The sequence below is a fragment of the Trichechus manatus genome, unplaced genomic scaffold, assembly GCF_000243295.1.
Source record: "Trichechus manatus latirostris isolate Lorelei unplaced genomic scaffold, TriManLat1.0 scaffold00214, whole genome shotgun sequence".
Classification (NCBI taxonomy): domain Eukaryota; kingdom Metazoa; phylum Chordata; class Mammalia; order Sirenia; family Trichechidae; genus Trichechus; species Trichechus manatus.
Genome location: NW_004444150.1, coordinates 264,899 through 280,406, shown reverse-complemented (window position 1 = coordinate 280,406; position 15,508 = coordinate 264,899). Strand labels below are relative to the sequence as shown.

The window sequence follows — 15,508 nt, the reverse complement described above, 5'->3', positions numbered from 1 at the left end:
CAGACCCTGGGCTGGCTGAGAGGCCAGCAATGGCTGGGCGGAAACCCCGCTTCCTCCAAACCATGCGGTCTTCTCCCCAACCCCCAGGCTGCTCCGCAGGTGCCTGCCGAACAAGCTCCTTCCCAGCAGCACCATCACCACCCATGGCTCAGCGCACAGACCCAGCAAAGCACCCTCAGGAGGGCAGGGGGCTCCCCAGACCAAAGGCCAACCTAAAGAACATTCCAGAAATACAGAGAAACATACCCCATTCTGCCTGCATAACAGAATGATAAAATTCCAGAGAAGGCTGGCAGACTCTTTGTCAATTATATCTTCATTCTGCAAACACTTTGTAGCTTTGTTCTGTGCAAAATTAATAACGTCCACTTTGTGGGTGTCATCTCTGGAAAGACAGCAGACAATGTAATGGCAGTGCCTGCACCCCAGAAGCCACACCCAGCAGCGGCCACTCTGCATGGACGCTGCAAGACCCAGCAGGCGGACACGTACTTGCCGAGCGGGCCCGGGAAGGAGCGCATCTCCTCCTGTTCCAGGCTGTGCTGCAGCAGCGTCTGCAACGAGAGGTGGAGGGTCGGCTCCCACGGGGCGGGCGCTCCCACGGGGCGGGCGCTCCCACGGGGCGGGCGCTCCCACGGGGCAGGTGCTGCCAACGGGCCAGGATTGGGGGGGCACAGGCGCTCCATCACAGAGACACGGAGGGGGCGCCCATGTCGGCTGGGAGCAGTGACTCTCCGACTTTAAGCGCTGAGGTTCATTTTTTATCCAAAAATTCTGAGAGGGCCCCAACATACACCACCAAAGATGCCTGGCTGGCATGGAGCTGGGCTGCAGAACAAGGTGCCCCTGCAGCCCCCTTGGGGCAGCAGCACCCCGCCCCCACCCGGCCAGGAAACTGGGAAGCAGCACGGTTCTCTCCTGCAGAGTCTGCTCAGCCACTCCTCAGTGTGACGTTACCGAAAAGCGTGGATAAAATACATGTACACAGGGTTCTCCCAGAGTCAAAGACAAGAACCCAGAGTGGAGATGAGAACACCAGACCACGTCCGCACAACACCCAGAGCAGACGCCTGTGGTGCTGGCTTCTGGGGAAGGGGCACGAGCAACAGAACAGGAACACCTACAAAGTGAAGGTTCACGGGTGAACAAACGTTTCCCAACGTCTTCTGTCAGCGACCTCAACTCACAGCTCGGAAACGCCAGTCTCCAAGCCCACGGAGGCCGGGGTCGCAGGGGAGTGGCGCGCACCACCTGCCATTACCTCCATGCTGTGCACCTCGACCAGCGCTGGCTGTCCCTCCGAAGGCAGGTTTGGAATCACCTTGATGAGCTGCCCACCGGGACCGAACCTGGCACAGACGTGAGGCACTGAAAACTTCTCAGGAGAGCTTGGTCTTGATGGAGCTACATTTAAACACATTGAAAAAGCAACAATCAGCCCGCTGCTTTTCAGTGCAGCTGAGCGAGGTCAAACACTTGGCTTTCCAAGGTGCCCATATGAGGAAGTCACAAAGAGGCTGAGTTCATCACGATACATTCCCTTTCATCTGGAAATCACTGATTACTAAATACCTTGTTAACATATACAACTCCAGCACATCTCAGGAGAACTTTTACAATTGTTACAAAAAACGAGAGCTTCTAAAAAGAAAAAGCTCCTTTACTAAAACCCATGAAGCCCCTTTTCTAGGTCAGGCAGCGCCAAGACCCCCCGCTGCTCCAGTCCCATGATCCTGGGGTCCCTGGTGCTGCTCAGGGCCACTCCACGTCAGATTCTTTACCACAGAACGCCTGCTGGGAAGGGCAGAAAGCAAAACCCCCTAAGTAAAAAGCCAAATAAGACTTTAAACTGAAATAATTTTACCTAAGAAATAACATGCCGTTACACTTTATATCTTTACACGTATTTTGCAGTCTTCCAAGAAACAGCACTTCATCAGGCATTTGGGGGAATTCAAACTGTGACACACAAGCAAATCCACACCCAGGAGCTTCTAGAGAGAATCACAAGTTTCCCCCAAACCGTGTGCCCAGGTGGCCAGCATTTGGGGGGCACAAAGAGACACCAGCCAAGAGCTCGGACAAGGCTGCCTGAGAGCCACGCTTTGCAAACGCACAGCAGCGCCTGGCCTGTGCGCTGGAGCCGCACCCAAGGAACGCCCCAGCCCCTCAACCAGCCGAGCTGAGAGGGCCGGGCAGGCGGGGCAGGGCCATCCTTGTCCTGCAGAGTAAAGCCAGGCCAGCATAACACAAACGCTGACTGCCGAGCCAGCCCCTCACCCTGCCCCTCACGGACCCGGTGTCCCTCTGGGCTGAGGACGGGAGGTGCTCTGCCTGCACTGCCGTGGCAACACCCACCTGACCCCGCGGTGGGCCAGCTGGTGCCTGCAGGGTAGCCATACTCAGGAAAGGCCTGCACACCGCTGAAATCACTGCCGTAAGTGCCATAGCCGTAATCACCGTGAAAGGAACCCGGCAGAGCCGTGGCATCATAGGAGCCGGCAGTCACATTGTGATTTCTGTAAATCTGACTCTTAAAAACACAAAACAAAAGGGTAAAATTAAAAATGAGTTCACCGCGAACACCAGGGGCATTGACGAGACTGTATGTTATCAGAACTGCAGAAAAAGGATAACTGTGTCCTAAATAGAACTGGTTCCACACACTTCTTTAATTATCTCGACAATTATCTCGCAAGTTCTCTTTCCATCTTGCTCAAGACCCTGCCCATGGCGTCAGCTTGTGTGCTAAGCGTGGCCTAACGGGCAGGAGTCTTCCGGAAGGGGACATGAGACGGTTTCGGGCAGGAGGCATGCTCTGGGCAGCAGCGCCCACCTGCTGTGAGTGGGCGCTGACGCTGCTGCGGCGGCTGTGCAGGCTGGGGGCGCTGTGCAGGCTCTGTGCCGAGTGCTCGCTGTGGACGCTGCGCCTGTCCCCCTCGTCCCCGTACGGGTCTCGGTGCAGCTCCGGGTCCTCCTCAAAGCTGGACGTGAAGCGGGGGTCATACCTCCAGGGATCGTCGTACCTCTCAGGTCTAGAGGACGCGTGGAGGAGAAGCAGAGGCTGTGGGATGTGGGGAGCGGCTCCGGGGCAACAGTAAACCGCTACAATCCAGCCCCCATCAAATCCTCGCTGCTCCCATCCTCCCCACTGCCAAGCACAACCTTTAGGACACCAGTCACAAAAACCCATTCCTGCCAACTTATGACGGACATGACGTCCGAGCCACCTTGGAGAAAGGTGCCACAGTCCCATCCCGCCAAGGCCTCGTCTTTGTTCAGGCCACAAGGAAGAAGCCAGGACTCCCTGTTCTCCTTTCCTCTCTCAGACACTGGCCAGCACCCCAGCAGCTGCTCCCAGGAACCCAGAACACGGCAGCTCTCTGGTACCTCACAAAGACACGAGGACACAGAAGCAGGAGCACCCCCCTGCTTTCCTGCAAACCTTGCACGGGAAGCGTATTCACCAACCTGTCCCCGTATGCATACGTCTCTTTCCGGTACGGATTGTACTCGGCATCGTACCAGTGCCTCCGGTCGTAGGAGCGGGCGTCCCTGAATCGAGAACCGTAGTGATAGCGATCCCAGTGGCCAGGATCTACAAGCGAGGGATTACCGGGTCAGTACAACAGCACACAAAAGAGAAACGCCATGGGGTTCACTAAAGATGCTGGGCCACCCCAGGACTCAGGAACGCTCAAGGACTCTGGAGGAGCCGAAGCCCCTGCAGAGGCCAGCGGGCACTGGGGCACGCAGCTGGTGGCGCCTGACAGCTAGCCTTCTAACCCACCTCCGTAGTCATACTGGCTGGAGCAGTAACTTGCGTAGTAGTCACTCTGACTGCTCCATCCGCCTTGGGAATGATAATATCCATCAGGGTATCCCTGCCTGGAAAACACAGAGTTGGTAACTAACAAGTGACAAGATCCCAGCCAAGACAAACAATAACCCAATCAACTGGCTTTCACCAAAGCGCTTTGGCTGTGAAAACATTCTGACTAGAAGATCCGAAAGGGTAGCAATGATGAGATTACGGACATCCCCACCCCACAGCTCAGGAAAATGTCTGGAAGAGAGAACTGCCCCGTCTGGGCTCTCAGTGTGACACCGTACAGAAGGCAAGGCTGACGCTGGGCTCCGCGTGGTGTCAAGGCGTGCCTGACGGCAGGGAGCCACACTCCTGGGGGGCAGGGCCAGCAGGCTCAGGCGCCTCCGCATCCTGGAGCCCTACACAGCTTGACGCATCCGTGAGCCAGATCAGCACTCACAGAGCAAACCAGTCAATGACCCGCTAGAGACAGAGCTCAACCGAGTGGCCTGAGAACTTCAGGCCACTGGGCACGTTCGTTCCCACATGGTTCGGTGTCGACCTCTCAGCAGGGTACACCGAGGCTAGCCATACTGGCAAGGGCTCAGAACAAAGCCTCCTGTGTTCAGATCAGCACAACGAGCACGTGCACATCATGGCTTTGTGGACAACTAGATCTCTCTGTGTGACAATGCTGAAGAAGCGGTGTGCCCTGCAAGTGACCCTACCTGTGAGGGGACAAACTACCATCTAACCTGGACAAAGCCAATGCAGGCGGCGGCTGGGAGAGGCCAGCAGAAGCAAACCCCACTGAGGGGAGCCACAGAGCCTGCTACTTCATCCCAATTCTACCAGCATCTCGGAGTGGAAACAAAAACCAAACACAAGCTCTTAACTCAAGGGGCGCAGGAGACCCTGGCCTGCTCCGATGCATGCTCAGCTCAATGTAGGACACCAATGGCTCTGTCTGAATCTCTTCCCAAGTTGCAGGACAGAGGCGCGTGGGCTCAGAGGCTTGGTGGGCTAGGCAGATGGGTCTATCCACCCGTCTCAGTGCGGGCGCAGAGAACAAGGACGGCAGGGCAGCAGGTGCTACCTGTGCCCATGCAGGGGCCGGCTCAGTGAAGGCCGGCTCAATGAGGGCCGGGCCGGGGGCTGGCTGACTGGATCCATTTTAAAGCTTATCGCGTTGACAACACACAAACAGATGAGAAAGAGGCCTGACTAGGACAAGCAAGCCGACTTCCAACGTGTTCAAGTCACGACGAATCCCACTTACGGCCGTCAGTGTATCTGCAACACTGCAGCTTCCCGGGAGACAGTTACGGAAAAATGTCTGCAGGGGACTTGGGAAAACTTCCGGAGTTATGTGAACATACTCCAAGCACTTGATCAGGATAACATGACGGAAGAGATCAGTGGAAACATCACCCATACGGCAAGAATGCCGAATTTAGAACTTGCTATCGCCGATGTGCGACAGCTCATAGATCATGAAGAAAGGGAATCGACAGATCAGGACTTAATGGATTTTCAAGAGAAAAGAAATGCTGAAGAAAGAAATCATGAGGAAGGGGAAGGACAGAAGGTGTCAAACATTTTACAGCGAGACGACGAGCTTGAGTTTTTTTCTAAACTAAATTAGGGACGTCAGTTGCTTGAAAAAAGGAACCCAAATGCTGATTGCTTTGCTGAAGTCGACAGGCAGACTCGGGGAGCAGTGAGGCATCACCACGAAATATGCGAAGAAACAAAGAAAAGGACCACAGAGACAACTCTCGCTAGTTTTCTGACCGGGAGCGCCACCCCTATTCCCAGGGATAGTCCAGAAAATCCCGGAGCTTCCACGAGCGGAGTCATCACTACCTGACAAAATGCCAACATCGCCAACTCGTTTTCATCGTCAGGAAATTTTTATGATTTGTGTGCATTTTTACTTACGTACGTCTGTATTAAAACATCTCTGTAAGCTTATGTGTGATGTCTGCACACCCTCAAAACAAATAAAGACTAGATTTATAAAGACAATGATAATAAAAGACAACAATAATGAAAACTAAAAAAAAATAAAAAAGAAGTTATTTCACTTATGTCAGAAATGACTTAGGACGGAGTCATCGGAACAGAACCCCGTCTTGAGATGGCGACCACCTGTACTTTACAAGGGCAGCATCTTCCCCTCCCGAAGGGCCCACCACCCAGCCGCACACACACAACCTGTCAGGGAGAGAGACCCTCGAGGCGCGCAGCTCCAACCTGGGTGCCGGCCGGTCCGAGCAGTGACTCGCCCGCGAGCTAGGCCGCTCAGGCTCAGGGAAGCGGTAGTTTTCGGCGTAGGCAGACGCGGCACTGTCGTAGGGCCTGTACAGGCCATAGGTGTCCTGGGGGAGGAAGATGTGCGAGCATCAGATTCCACACGCAGAGCAGACTGGGGGCTGCTCTGGCTCGGATCAGCAGCGGCCCACTCCTTCATGAAAACAAGAGGCCGGGTGGAGGGAGCTCCCTCGGACAGGCAGACAGCAGGACCACCCTTGGATTTCGGTCACCCAGCTTAGGACACGCTCACCATCTTCCCGTCCAGTGGGGCAGACCACACCCAGGGCCCTGTGACTTCACAGGGGACAGCTCAGCTTCTCCTTCCTGCTCCTCAAACGTGCAGGGCCCCAGCCCCCCGAGGACACAGGGCCTAGCGTGTCCCCTCTCAGCACCACCTCGGCAGCAGAAGGCTCTGTTACTGACCAGGATTTCACCCCAATGGGGCCTGAAGCGACCCAAGAGAATCCCACCGGGCGCTGCCCCGTTCACCCCACCGCACACTGCCCTGCTCACCCCGCCACGTGCTGCCCCGTTCACACTACCGCGCGCTGCCCCGTTCATCCCACCACGTGCTTGTTAGCCATCTCGACACCCTGCAGGCGTCGCCGGAGCACAGCGGAGGTCTGAGGCGGCCTCTGCCATTACCTGGCCATGAGATTGCATCAACGTCCACTTACTCCTGACTACTACTGGGGACTCCAGTGACAGACAGACTAGGTAGAACCAAGTGTCTCACGCTCACGGCCGCTGGCTGGGAGTGAAAGCGTGAGAGGACACAGGGTGAGGGGCTCTCCCTGCTTGGCACCGTCCTGAGCTCGTGGCGGTTGTTCCCTGCCAGGGACACAAAGCCCCACAGAGGCTGTTTTCAGAACTGGGAACTCAGCGGTCTCCATCGCTAGGTGTGTAGCTGACTGCACACACAAACCAAGGTGCCCGAGAGCTCACAAGAGGGGCGGGCCTCCATCACCAGGGCAGCCAGCCTCACACCCCAGCCCACAGGAGCCCTGCTTCCTGGGCCTCTCCGACTGCAGTGCCTGCCAGGACTTTCTGGTAACTTCCGGCATGACCCACTGATTCTTACTGCATTTAGGCAGCCACATGAATTCAACACCACTAGGCTCTGGACACAGACTGTGGTTTTCAGCTCTCGTGTCCCACGGTCCTACTGTAGGTAACACTAGATCGGGGATTAGTGGCGATGAAAGGCTGAGACTATGGACATGTGTCATCTTAGACAAACGTTCTCAAGACTGCAGGTCCTCGGAGAATGTAATTTCAACAGCACTCCTGAGCTCGCGTTGGTGCGAGGAGAGCACTGAAGTCCTCTACCCTCTCCGCTATCCGGAGCAGCTTGCAGAATTTCATTTCTCTTAGCGGCTTCATTTGGATACCGCTTCAAACATAACTTCTCTCCCTGAAAGTTTCTATTATGAAAATGGATTTAAAGAGTCTACAGTTATTTCTGTTGCTTCTACGTTGATTGCTGATATCAAAACACACAAAAGCTTCAAACACCTATGCCAGTTTGCAGAAGTACACCACACAGAACCTGGTTCTGCAGAGTGCCAGCAGGGGTCACAAGCCAACAAGGGGTCCTTTCTGTTACCTAAGTCAGAGCATACTGGGTTAAACAGAAATTAAGCACGTGGTGTAAGTGATTCACAATGCCAGCGTGCACGGTGAACCTCCAAGGATGGTCCGTGCTTGGTGGAGCACGCCTAGGACCCGGGAGCACGGTTTTCATGAAGCACCCTGTGTGTTGGGAGAGAACGGGCTGGGAGGACCACGGCTACTCCCACAGTATGCAGACACAGCACTGCCAACCAGCGCACACGGAAAGAAAGCCACGGCTGAGAGCAAAGAGAGACACAGGTTGGAAAACACGAACGCTCTACTCTACCTTGTAATAGACGGGCGCTGTCCCAGGCTCCGGCGGGTACGGCAAGGGATACTGAGGTGGGTACAAGTCATAGAAGGACCTGTAATAGTAGTAGGATGACAAGTCCGGGGGTGGCGGCGGAGGTGGCCACTGCGGCTCTGACCGCCCAGCTGCCTGGCTCGAGCTGGCTGAGGTGACAGACATGCTGGAGGACCGAGGAGGCCCAGGTAGCACCTGCTGACCGGTGTCGGCCGGAGCGGGACTCGCTGGTGGCTGGGCGGAACTGTGGGCCTGGCCTGGTGCAGGTGGGCTTCCTGTGCTGGAAGGTTCTGGCAACGCTGCCTTGGGCATTTGTGGGGCAAGAGTGGGCTGCTGCGGAGGCCCTGACTCCAGCTGGGCTCTCTCAAGGCCACTCGGGCCCAGGGCCACTTGTGTCACCTGCTGGTAGAAACAGTCTGGGTCATGTGCTCCAGGCCCAGGCTGTCTCGGATGACCGGCGAGGCTCTGCTGAGCGGCAGCTGGGCCGTCAGAATGGGACGGACTGCACATTCTTACAGGATTTCCCAAAGTCCTGTTCAACGTAAAGTCTAGGGCTCCAGAAGTTTCTTCCCCACTGCTGGAGCGGTTAGGTGGCAGACTGCCGCTCCCGGGTGGCAACAACAGCACCCCCGCGCTCCCAGCAGGGCTGTGAGTGAACGCAGGAGGCACGCTCTCCGTGGTGCAGTTCTTGAGGCTTTCTGAAGCCAAGCTCACTGGAGGCGGCTGAGGTGAGGGCTGGGCCAGCAGGGAGGCAGGCTGCTTCACAACTGTTTCAGGACCAGAAGCTTGCGGAAAACCACCCTGGGCGAGACTGCTCAGCAGAGGCGGGCTGACGGGGGCACTGAGTGGGAGCCCCAACAAGGAAGCACTTTCTCCAGACTCACCAGGGAGACCCCAGCTGCCCAGTGCAGGCCTATCCCCCACCAAAGGGTCTCTCTGGGGAGGATTCTTCTCATTATGATTTGACAACGACACGGAAAAATGAACGGGCTGAGCCAAATTATAGCTCTGATCGGGCTGGGCGATCAGGACCGGCTGGCTGTGCAGAGAGTCGGGCGGCGGCGAGGGGAGCAGGCTGGCGTAACCGGAACCTGCCTGAGGTTGGAAGGCCTCCTCCTCGCTCATCTTGGGAGGGTTCTCGAGGTTTTCAGAAGCACCAATGCCGTCTCGGTTCTGGAGTGGGGACAGGGAGCACAGCTTGGTTGGCTGCTGCCCGCCGACACCCTCGTCAGGCGGCTGAATCACCTCTGAAGCCTGAGGTTTTGTGGGGACACAGAGTGCAGGGGCAGCTGGCGCCAGGAGGACATTGCCCCCAAAATCTGGAAGCTCGTTTTGTGCCCACAAGGTCGTAGCTGGGCTCTCGCACTTCACAGCCCCCTGAGCCCTGGCCGAGGACCTTTTCTCAGGTGTCGGGAACCCGGTTTCTGAAGGTGGCCCCCCAGTGTGTGGAAGGACGTGGCCAGCTTCCACAGAGGTGCTGAGGGGCAGCAGACAGGTCGGGGCAGTGAAGAGGGTCTCCATGTTGTCGGGCGGCTGCTCCAGGTTGCCAGGGGAGGCATCAGGTAGGGCGGCTGTTGGTCTCCGCTTCTTCTGGCGGACACGGCTGCCCCGCACTTCGCCCACCATGTTGGCACGATCTGCCTCAACTGGCTTCACCCCAACGAAGTGGGATTTCACTGGCTCGAAAGAACTGTTTGCACTTGTCTGAAATACCCCTGTGGGCTTCGGAGGACTTGGGGTCGAGGGCTGGGATAGACTGTGGCGGTAGTTCTGGCTCATGGGGGTCTCATCCATCTCTCCTCCCACAGGGGAAGAATCTATTTGTTTAAAGAAACTGCCTGAAGCTTCTTCATCAAGCTTTACAACTTCTTGCTGAATAAAGGTGCCCACTAACTCCTGGGGTCTGGCCGAACTCAGAGGGGCCCGGTGATCTTTACTGCTGTAGCTGGATGACACGCTGTCAGGGAGTACAGGTGCACTGGGGGCCTCCAGGTGTGGCCCCCCGCCTCCCACATGGCTCGTGACACCGCTCTTGGGAGTAGGCGGCCCGGGAAGGGCTCCACACCAGAACGGGTCACTCTGGGAGGAAGAGCTCAAACCCAGCGGCTCACTCGGCAGAACTTCTTGGTTCTGGATGAATTCCAGGTTCTCGACATTCTCACACTGTGGGCCAAAGGCGCCACACGTCCCTGGGCCTGCTGGGTCACCCCACGTACCAGCAGCCGCACTTCCAGCCGTCGGTTGATCGCGCTGGCTGCCCGCAGACTGAGAAAAATAGGGCTGCGAGTCCCCTCCTGGCTGTGTGGTCTCACTGCTGGGGCCCTGGAGGAAGGCCTGGGAAGGACTGCCTGTGCCCATGTGTGCGGCAGGAGGACGGTGGCTAAGGCCGGGGTTAGGGCAGAAGCCATCAAAAGCAGACGGCCCCCCAGAGCCTGCTTTCTCGGCTGAAAGGTTCTCCTCATTCTCCATCTCCCCGCCTTGGAAGAACATGGAGAGTGCTGCCGAGCCAGCCCCCGCCCCAGGGGGGTAGTGCAGGTGGTGGTCGGGACCATTTCCCTGAGCAAGGGGGTTAGCGAGAGCAGGGTCTGGCCTGAGCTCTTTACTGCCTCCCGGATTCTGCCTAAACTCCTGGCTCGCCCAGGCTGGGCCCACTCTGGGGCTCTGCCTGAACGTGTTCTCAGGATCAAAGTGACGGGTGGAGTGGTTTCCACTCTGCAGATAGGCTGTCTCATTCCTTTCATCCCCAGCCAAGGGTCCTGGTCCAGGAGCGAGGGGGCTGTGCTGCTGTTCATGGGCAGGACTCTGGTGTGCCCTAGACTGAGGGGGAAAATGAGGAAGGCCAGAAGCCCGGGGTACCACGCTGTGGCCAGGTCCTTCTGGGCAGGGGGAACAGTGCTGGCCTGAGGGCCGTGGACCCCCCTGGACTGGCACCCACGAATCCAGCATTTGCACAGGCGGCTGAGGGAAGAAAGAGGATACTGCTGGTGGCCCAGCACTGTCGCGGGGATTCTGCCTGCTGAGGGGTCTGGCAGGCCCTGGTGCTGCCCCATAAGGACTGTCAGGACCCACTCCTGGAATGCACTGAGGAGGATTCGGTGGGGTCGGAACGTTGGGTGCTGAGCTGGGCCCCCTCTCTGTGCTCCTGTTCGCCTCGGGCCCAGGCTGCGCTGAAGGGGTCGATGCGCTGGAGAACAGGCTGGCATCCACTCCGGGCTGCAGGAAAGGGCCCGGCACAGGCTCACATGGTCCTTGAGAAGGATCCCCGGTACCTGTGTGAGGTGTAGGCAGAGCTGGGTGTTGAGAAAATGCCGGGGGTGCTGGGCCTGGCACGACAGGCAGGCTGCTTCTGGACAAAGTGTCCAGGGACGTGTCCTGGGCCACCTGCCTACTGAAAGCAAAAGGGTCTGTCACCGGCTGCAGTGGGCATGTCACAGGAGCTGCCGGCACACTGCTGGACACCCGTCTTCTATATGGGCTGTTCGACCAAAACATGCCCCGAGGATTTCCCACTGGAGGTGGCCCGACCAGTCCCGACGGGGCTGCTTGGGGTGGTGGCTGCATGATCTAGTTCCTGCAAAATGAGATGCTGCTTACAGAAAGAAGCAGGATATCGCTTTTCCTTAATCTGACCTGAAAACAAAAAAGAAAAAAGAATGAATTAGCACAAAGCCCACAAGTTCAAAGTTCTAGCTGCAACCAGGAAACTGAGAAAAAAGAAAAGATGGAACGTGATCCTGAGTCATTTAACCACTGAGGAAGTGAGCCGTGCATGGAGCCACTCCAGCTCCTGCAGGGTCCTTGTCCTGGGGCTGTCCGAGGGCACCAGGCGAGGGCTGAGGAGGGCTGCCACGAGCCAGCTGGGCCACTTTGGACAAGCCCTGCCCTCTCCGGGTTATGTAACCAGCTGAACACCCACATGGGATACCCGTCACCTATGGAACGCCCTCACCAAATCTGAGTACCGGTCTAACACACACCACACCAGGCTGCACAGTTCCTACCCATTTTCCACAAACTATCACCAGATCCAGAAAGAGCCAACTCCTCTCCTAAGACGGGAAAGTGCATTACCACACTTTTCATGCAGGTGAATTTGAATCTCAAGAGAAAAACAAAAGCTGAAAATCCCTTCTTCTGTGCACTTTAATAAGAGAGCATTACAAAGCAGGGAGTAATAAAAGCTGCAAAACAAGTTATCTGAAATGGATTCATCTATAATGCCTTTTACCCACCATGAAAACTGTCTCATTTTTTGCACTGACTGGTTTAAGGTTTGAAAACGCCACTAGCAAAATACGGCTGCCTCTGACCTCTTGCGAGCTGGAGCAACAGCTATGCCTGGAATGAAGATCCCAAGTAAACTTACGACAGCTGTAAAGTCGACCAACTGAGTTGGTTCACAACTTGAACAACAGGCAGAGTGTGCCAACAAGCCTCTAATTATGGGGTGGGGGGGTGTTGTTGTTTCTTAATAAAATACAAGCAGAGTCCTGAAGAGCTAACCTGTACTTTTAAGGCAAAAGTTCAAGAACCGTAGCTTTAGAAAGTCCTTTTCCATTGGTCAGTTTCACCAATCCCGGAGAAAAGTCAGCTGCCAAAGGGGGAAGCGGGTGGATGGACTCAGAGTTCAAGCCACACGTTGCTGCCAAGTACAGGTTGTTTGTAATTGGAAATCTTCCTGGTAGTTGGATAAGCGAAGAAGACATTTAAGAAGGTATCTTAAGTAAAGCTATTTACAAATGCAAGCCCCCTCTGCCGCCCTGAAACCTTGTCCTGTGACTACACTCATTCATTCACTTCTGTCCTCTGCCAGCAGGGGACTCTTTCCCACCCAATGACAGCACCTTGAAGTCCACTCAAACCTGATGGGCTGCATTCAGAACAGCATCAGAGGTCTCCTCTGGTTCTATCTGTCATTTTCAAATAAAGAGCGTTTACAGCTCGGTTTTATATGGCTTGAAAGTAGAACAGGTGGGGCATCTTGCCAGCATCCGCTGCTGGGCATTCGGTTGCATCCCCTCAAGCTGGCTGCAGCGCCACACCTGGACACCGCAAAGCCTCCACTGGCAGTCAGGGACGGCGTCCGTCCACGTCCCTCCTAGGAACACTGCTACCTGGAGGAACAGAGGCACCTTACGGTGTCTTCCAGGACACGGGCCTCCTCCTTGCAAAGTTTCAGCAGAAGACCCTCCACAAGCATTCTGAGCAGCTTTCTGGATTTAATAAGTAGAGTGCAGGCCTAGAGGACGTATTCGCCAGGCATCACTGTGACAGCAAGGCAGCAAGTCTGGGGTCGCGCTGAGTGACTCGGCACGTCATCGCTCCTCATCCGTAAAAGGAGAGAGTGGCTAAAATGACTTTCCTGAGGTACCTTCCAGGCCAAGTCTTCGAGGTTTCACTCCCAGTGGATTCTGGGATACTCTAACCTCTACTGCTGCTAAATTGGGAAATCTTCACAAAATCTAAACTTCACAGCTTTATACTTGAATGCTTTCCTTGAGAAACTTTCTTAAAATTACTTTCTCAACTCTACAGGACCAAGAGCCATTTTTACAACCAAACACTATCACTTAAATACAAACTTAAGCTCCCAACTTCTAGCTATTTAGCAATACGGCAATCTTGACTGGAGCAATCTCATGGGTTTTTTTAAAACTTTTTTCTCTATCCATCAGCAGAGAAACAATACAACCGCATATCCTCTGTCTCGCTCCTGGGAACTTCACTCTGCTGCTGTTGTGTGTGTCGTCGAGTCGATTCTGACTCAGCCATTCCACACCCTCACATCTTCTAACTTCTGAAAAGGCAGGCTGTTCCGACGAGACCTGCTGATCTCCTTGAAGATGCATTATTCATAAACCCAGCTCTTCAACTGAACGACTTTGTATCTATGTGAAATACTTAAGCATGCCCCATTTTCACTATCTTTCTGGCTACTGAACCGAGATATGTAAAACACACACACGCTCCCCTCTCCTCCCAGGACCACTGGCCCCCAGCTGTAAGTGTCTAAATCAACAGAAGCACCAAGCAACCACTGGTCTGTCTACCCTCTGCCCTCAGTCTCCCTCACGGCGGCTGCTAGAGTGATGCCCTGTCAGACTACTGGACGTTTAAGTATGCAAATAAAAAGACACTGTAAACTCCGACTTTTCTAAATTCAGAATCCTGATCGAATACATGTAGAGGTTTAAAAGAAGCAGCAGCAATCTAAGCACTGCTAAAACTGACGAGGGTCAAAAGGACACCCTGACGCTCATGAAAACAAGTTTCCAGAAGCAAGAAGGAATCCTATTGGAATTTGCACACGACCTTAAAGAAAACTTCCTGTACAGTTTCTAGACTCGCTGCAGTAGCTGCTGTTAAGGTAAGTGAGTCACTCTCGCCTTATCTTTGCAAGAGACCAGCAGCCAGAACCTTAAGAAAGGGCATAATTCAAAAAACAAACAACGAAAGCAAACAAGGCCACAGGGAGCCGCATGATGTGGAAACTCTGGGATTTCCTCAGCTTCTTAGTGCTCATCCGGGGACGAGAAGTACCTCTCTGGCTAACACCTACACCATACACACTTAAAACGAAATCTCAGTGAGCAAACTAGGCCCAATCTACAAGCCATTTAAAGTATCTGTAACTCAAACAGCAAAAACTGATTTCGAAACGGCTTTGATGTGTCCAAAAGCTCTCGGGTAATACTTTCATCACAAAAAGGGCAAGATGATCTACACATTCCTCTAACCCTTGATACAAAACACAGGCCTGTCACCTCTTGCAACATCTTGGTCATCTTGTCTTAAAAATATAACACCAACAAAGCTGCTTCTTGGTTCAGCACCACTAAGTAAAAATCTTTCAATCACTGAGGACAAACACCTTCAGAACCTTCAAAGCAAAGGGTGCACGAGTTGCTAAGTAAATTTCCTAAATGTTTCCACGTTTTAAAACGTTGCAGGCTTCTTCCGAGATATTTGGCTTATTCTCCAGCCACCCTAACACAACTCTACAAAAAAGCCACCATTGCTAAGCACCGTCCACAGAGCCAAGCTTCTTGACAAACATTTGCCAGAACCAGGTCATACATTTTAGGTCCACGTCCACCTGTGACGGTGAATCTGTAAGTCAACAAAGGTGCAGAGGGCGAAAGGCTAGGCAACACCTCCCCTAAGCTGGGCACAGTTCCCAGCCCGCGTCCTGAGGCAGTGGGTAGCTCACGGAGCCCGGGGCCGGGGCAGCGGCCAGGCTCCGGAAAAGCCCCGCGCCGAGCATGGTGCCGCGCCGCGGAGGGCCTCCCCGACCCGGCCCCGCCGGCACTCGGCAGGCGCCCTCCCCGGAGACCGACGCTACCGCGTCTGAGCCCTGGCCCTCCGCCCCTCTGACCGGCCAGCCCCTCCGCAGCCGCCCTCCGGCCCGCGGGCCTCCCCTCCTCGGCCTGAGCTCGCCTGCTCACCGACGCGGCGTAGACCAGCCG

The 15,508-nt window shown here is 55.1% G+C and overlaps 1 protein-coding gene across 1 annotated transcript in view; it reads right to left on the bottom strand.

Moving 5' to 3' along the window:
- Window positions 1-15,508, bottom strand: part of SEC16A (SEC16 homolog A, endoplasmic reticulum export factor) — a 34,525-nt gene that overhangs the window by 18,469 nt on the left and 548 nt on the right. The window contains exons 2-10 of the mRNA XM_023742651.1: window positions 8,025-11,672; window positions 6,065-6,189; window positions 3,791-3,888; window positions 3,472-3,598; window positions 2,837-3,035; window positions 2,359-2,533; window positions 1,262-1,404; window positions 493-554; window positions 247-385 (exon numbers count right to left, since the gene is read on the bottom strand). Of these exons, the coding sequence (XP_023598419.1) occupies window positions 247-385; window positions 493-554; window positions 1,262-1,404; window positions 2,359-2,533; window positions 2,837-3,035; window positions 3,472-3,598; window positions 3,791-3,888; window positions 6,065-6,189; window positions 8,025-11,603 (4,647 nt within the window). The 5' untranslated portion in view covers window positions 11,604-11,672. The remainder of the gene's footprint in view (window positions 1-246; window positions 386-492; window positions 555-1,261; window positions 1,405-2,358; window positions 2,534-2,836; window positions 3,036-3,471; window positions 3,599-3,790; window positions 3,889-6,064; window positions 6,190-8,024; window positions 11,673-15,508) is intronic.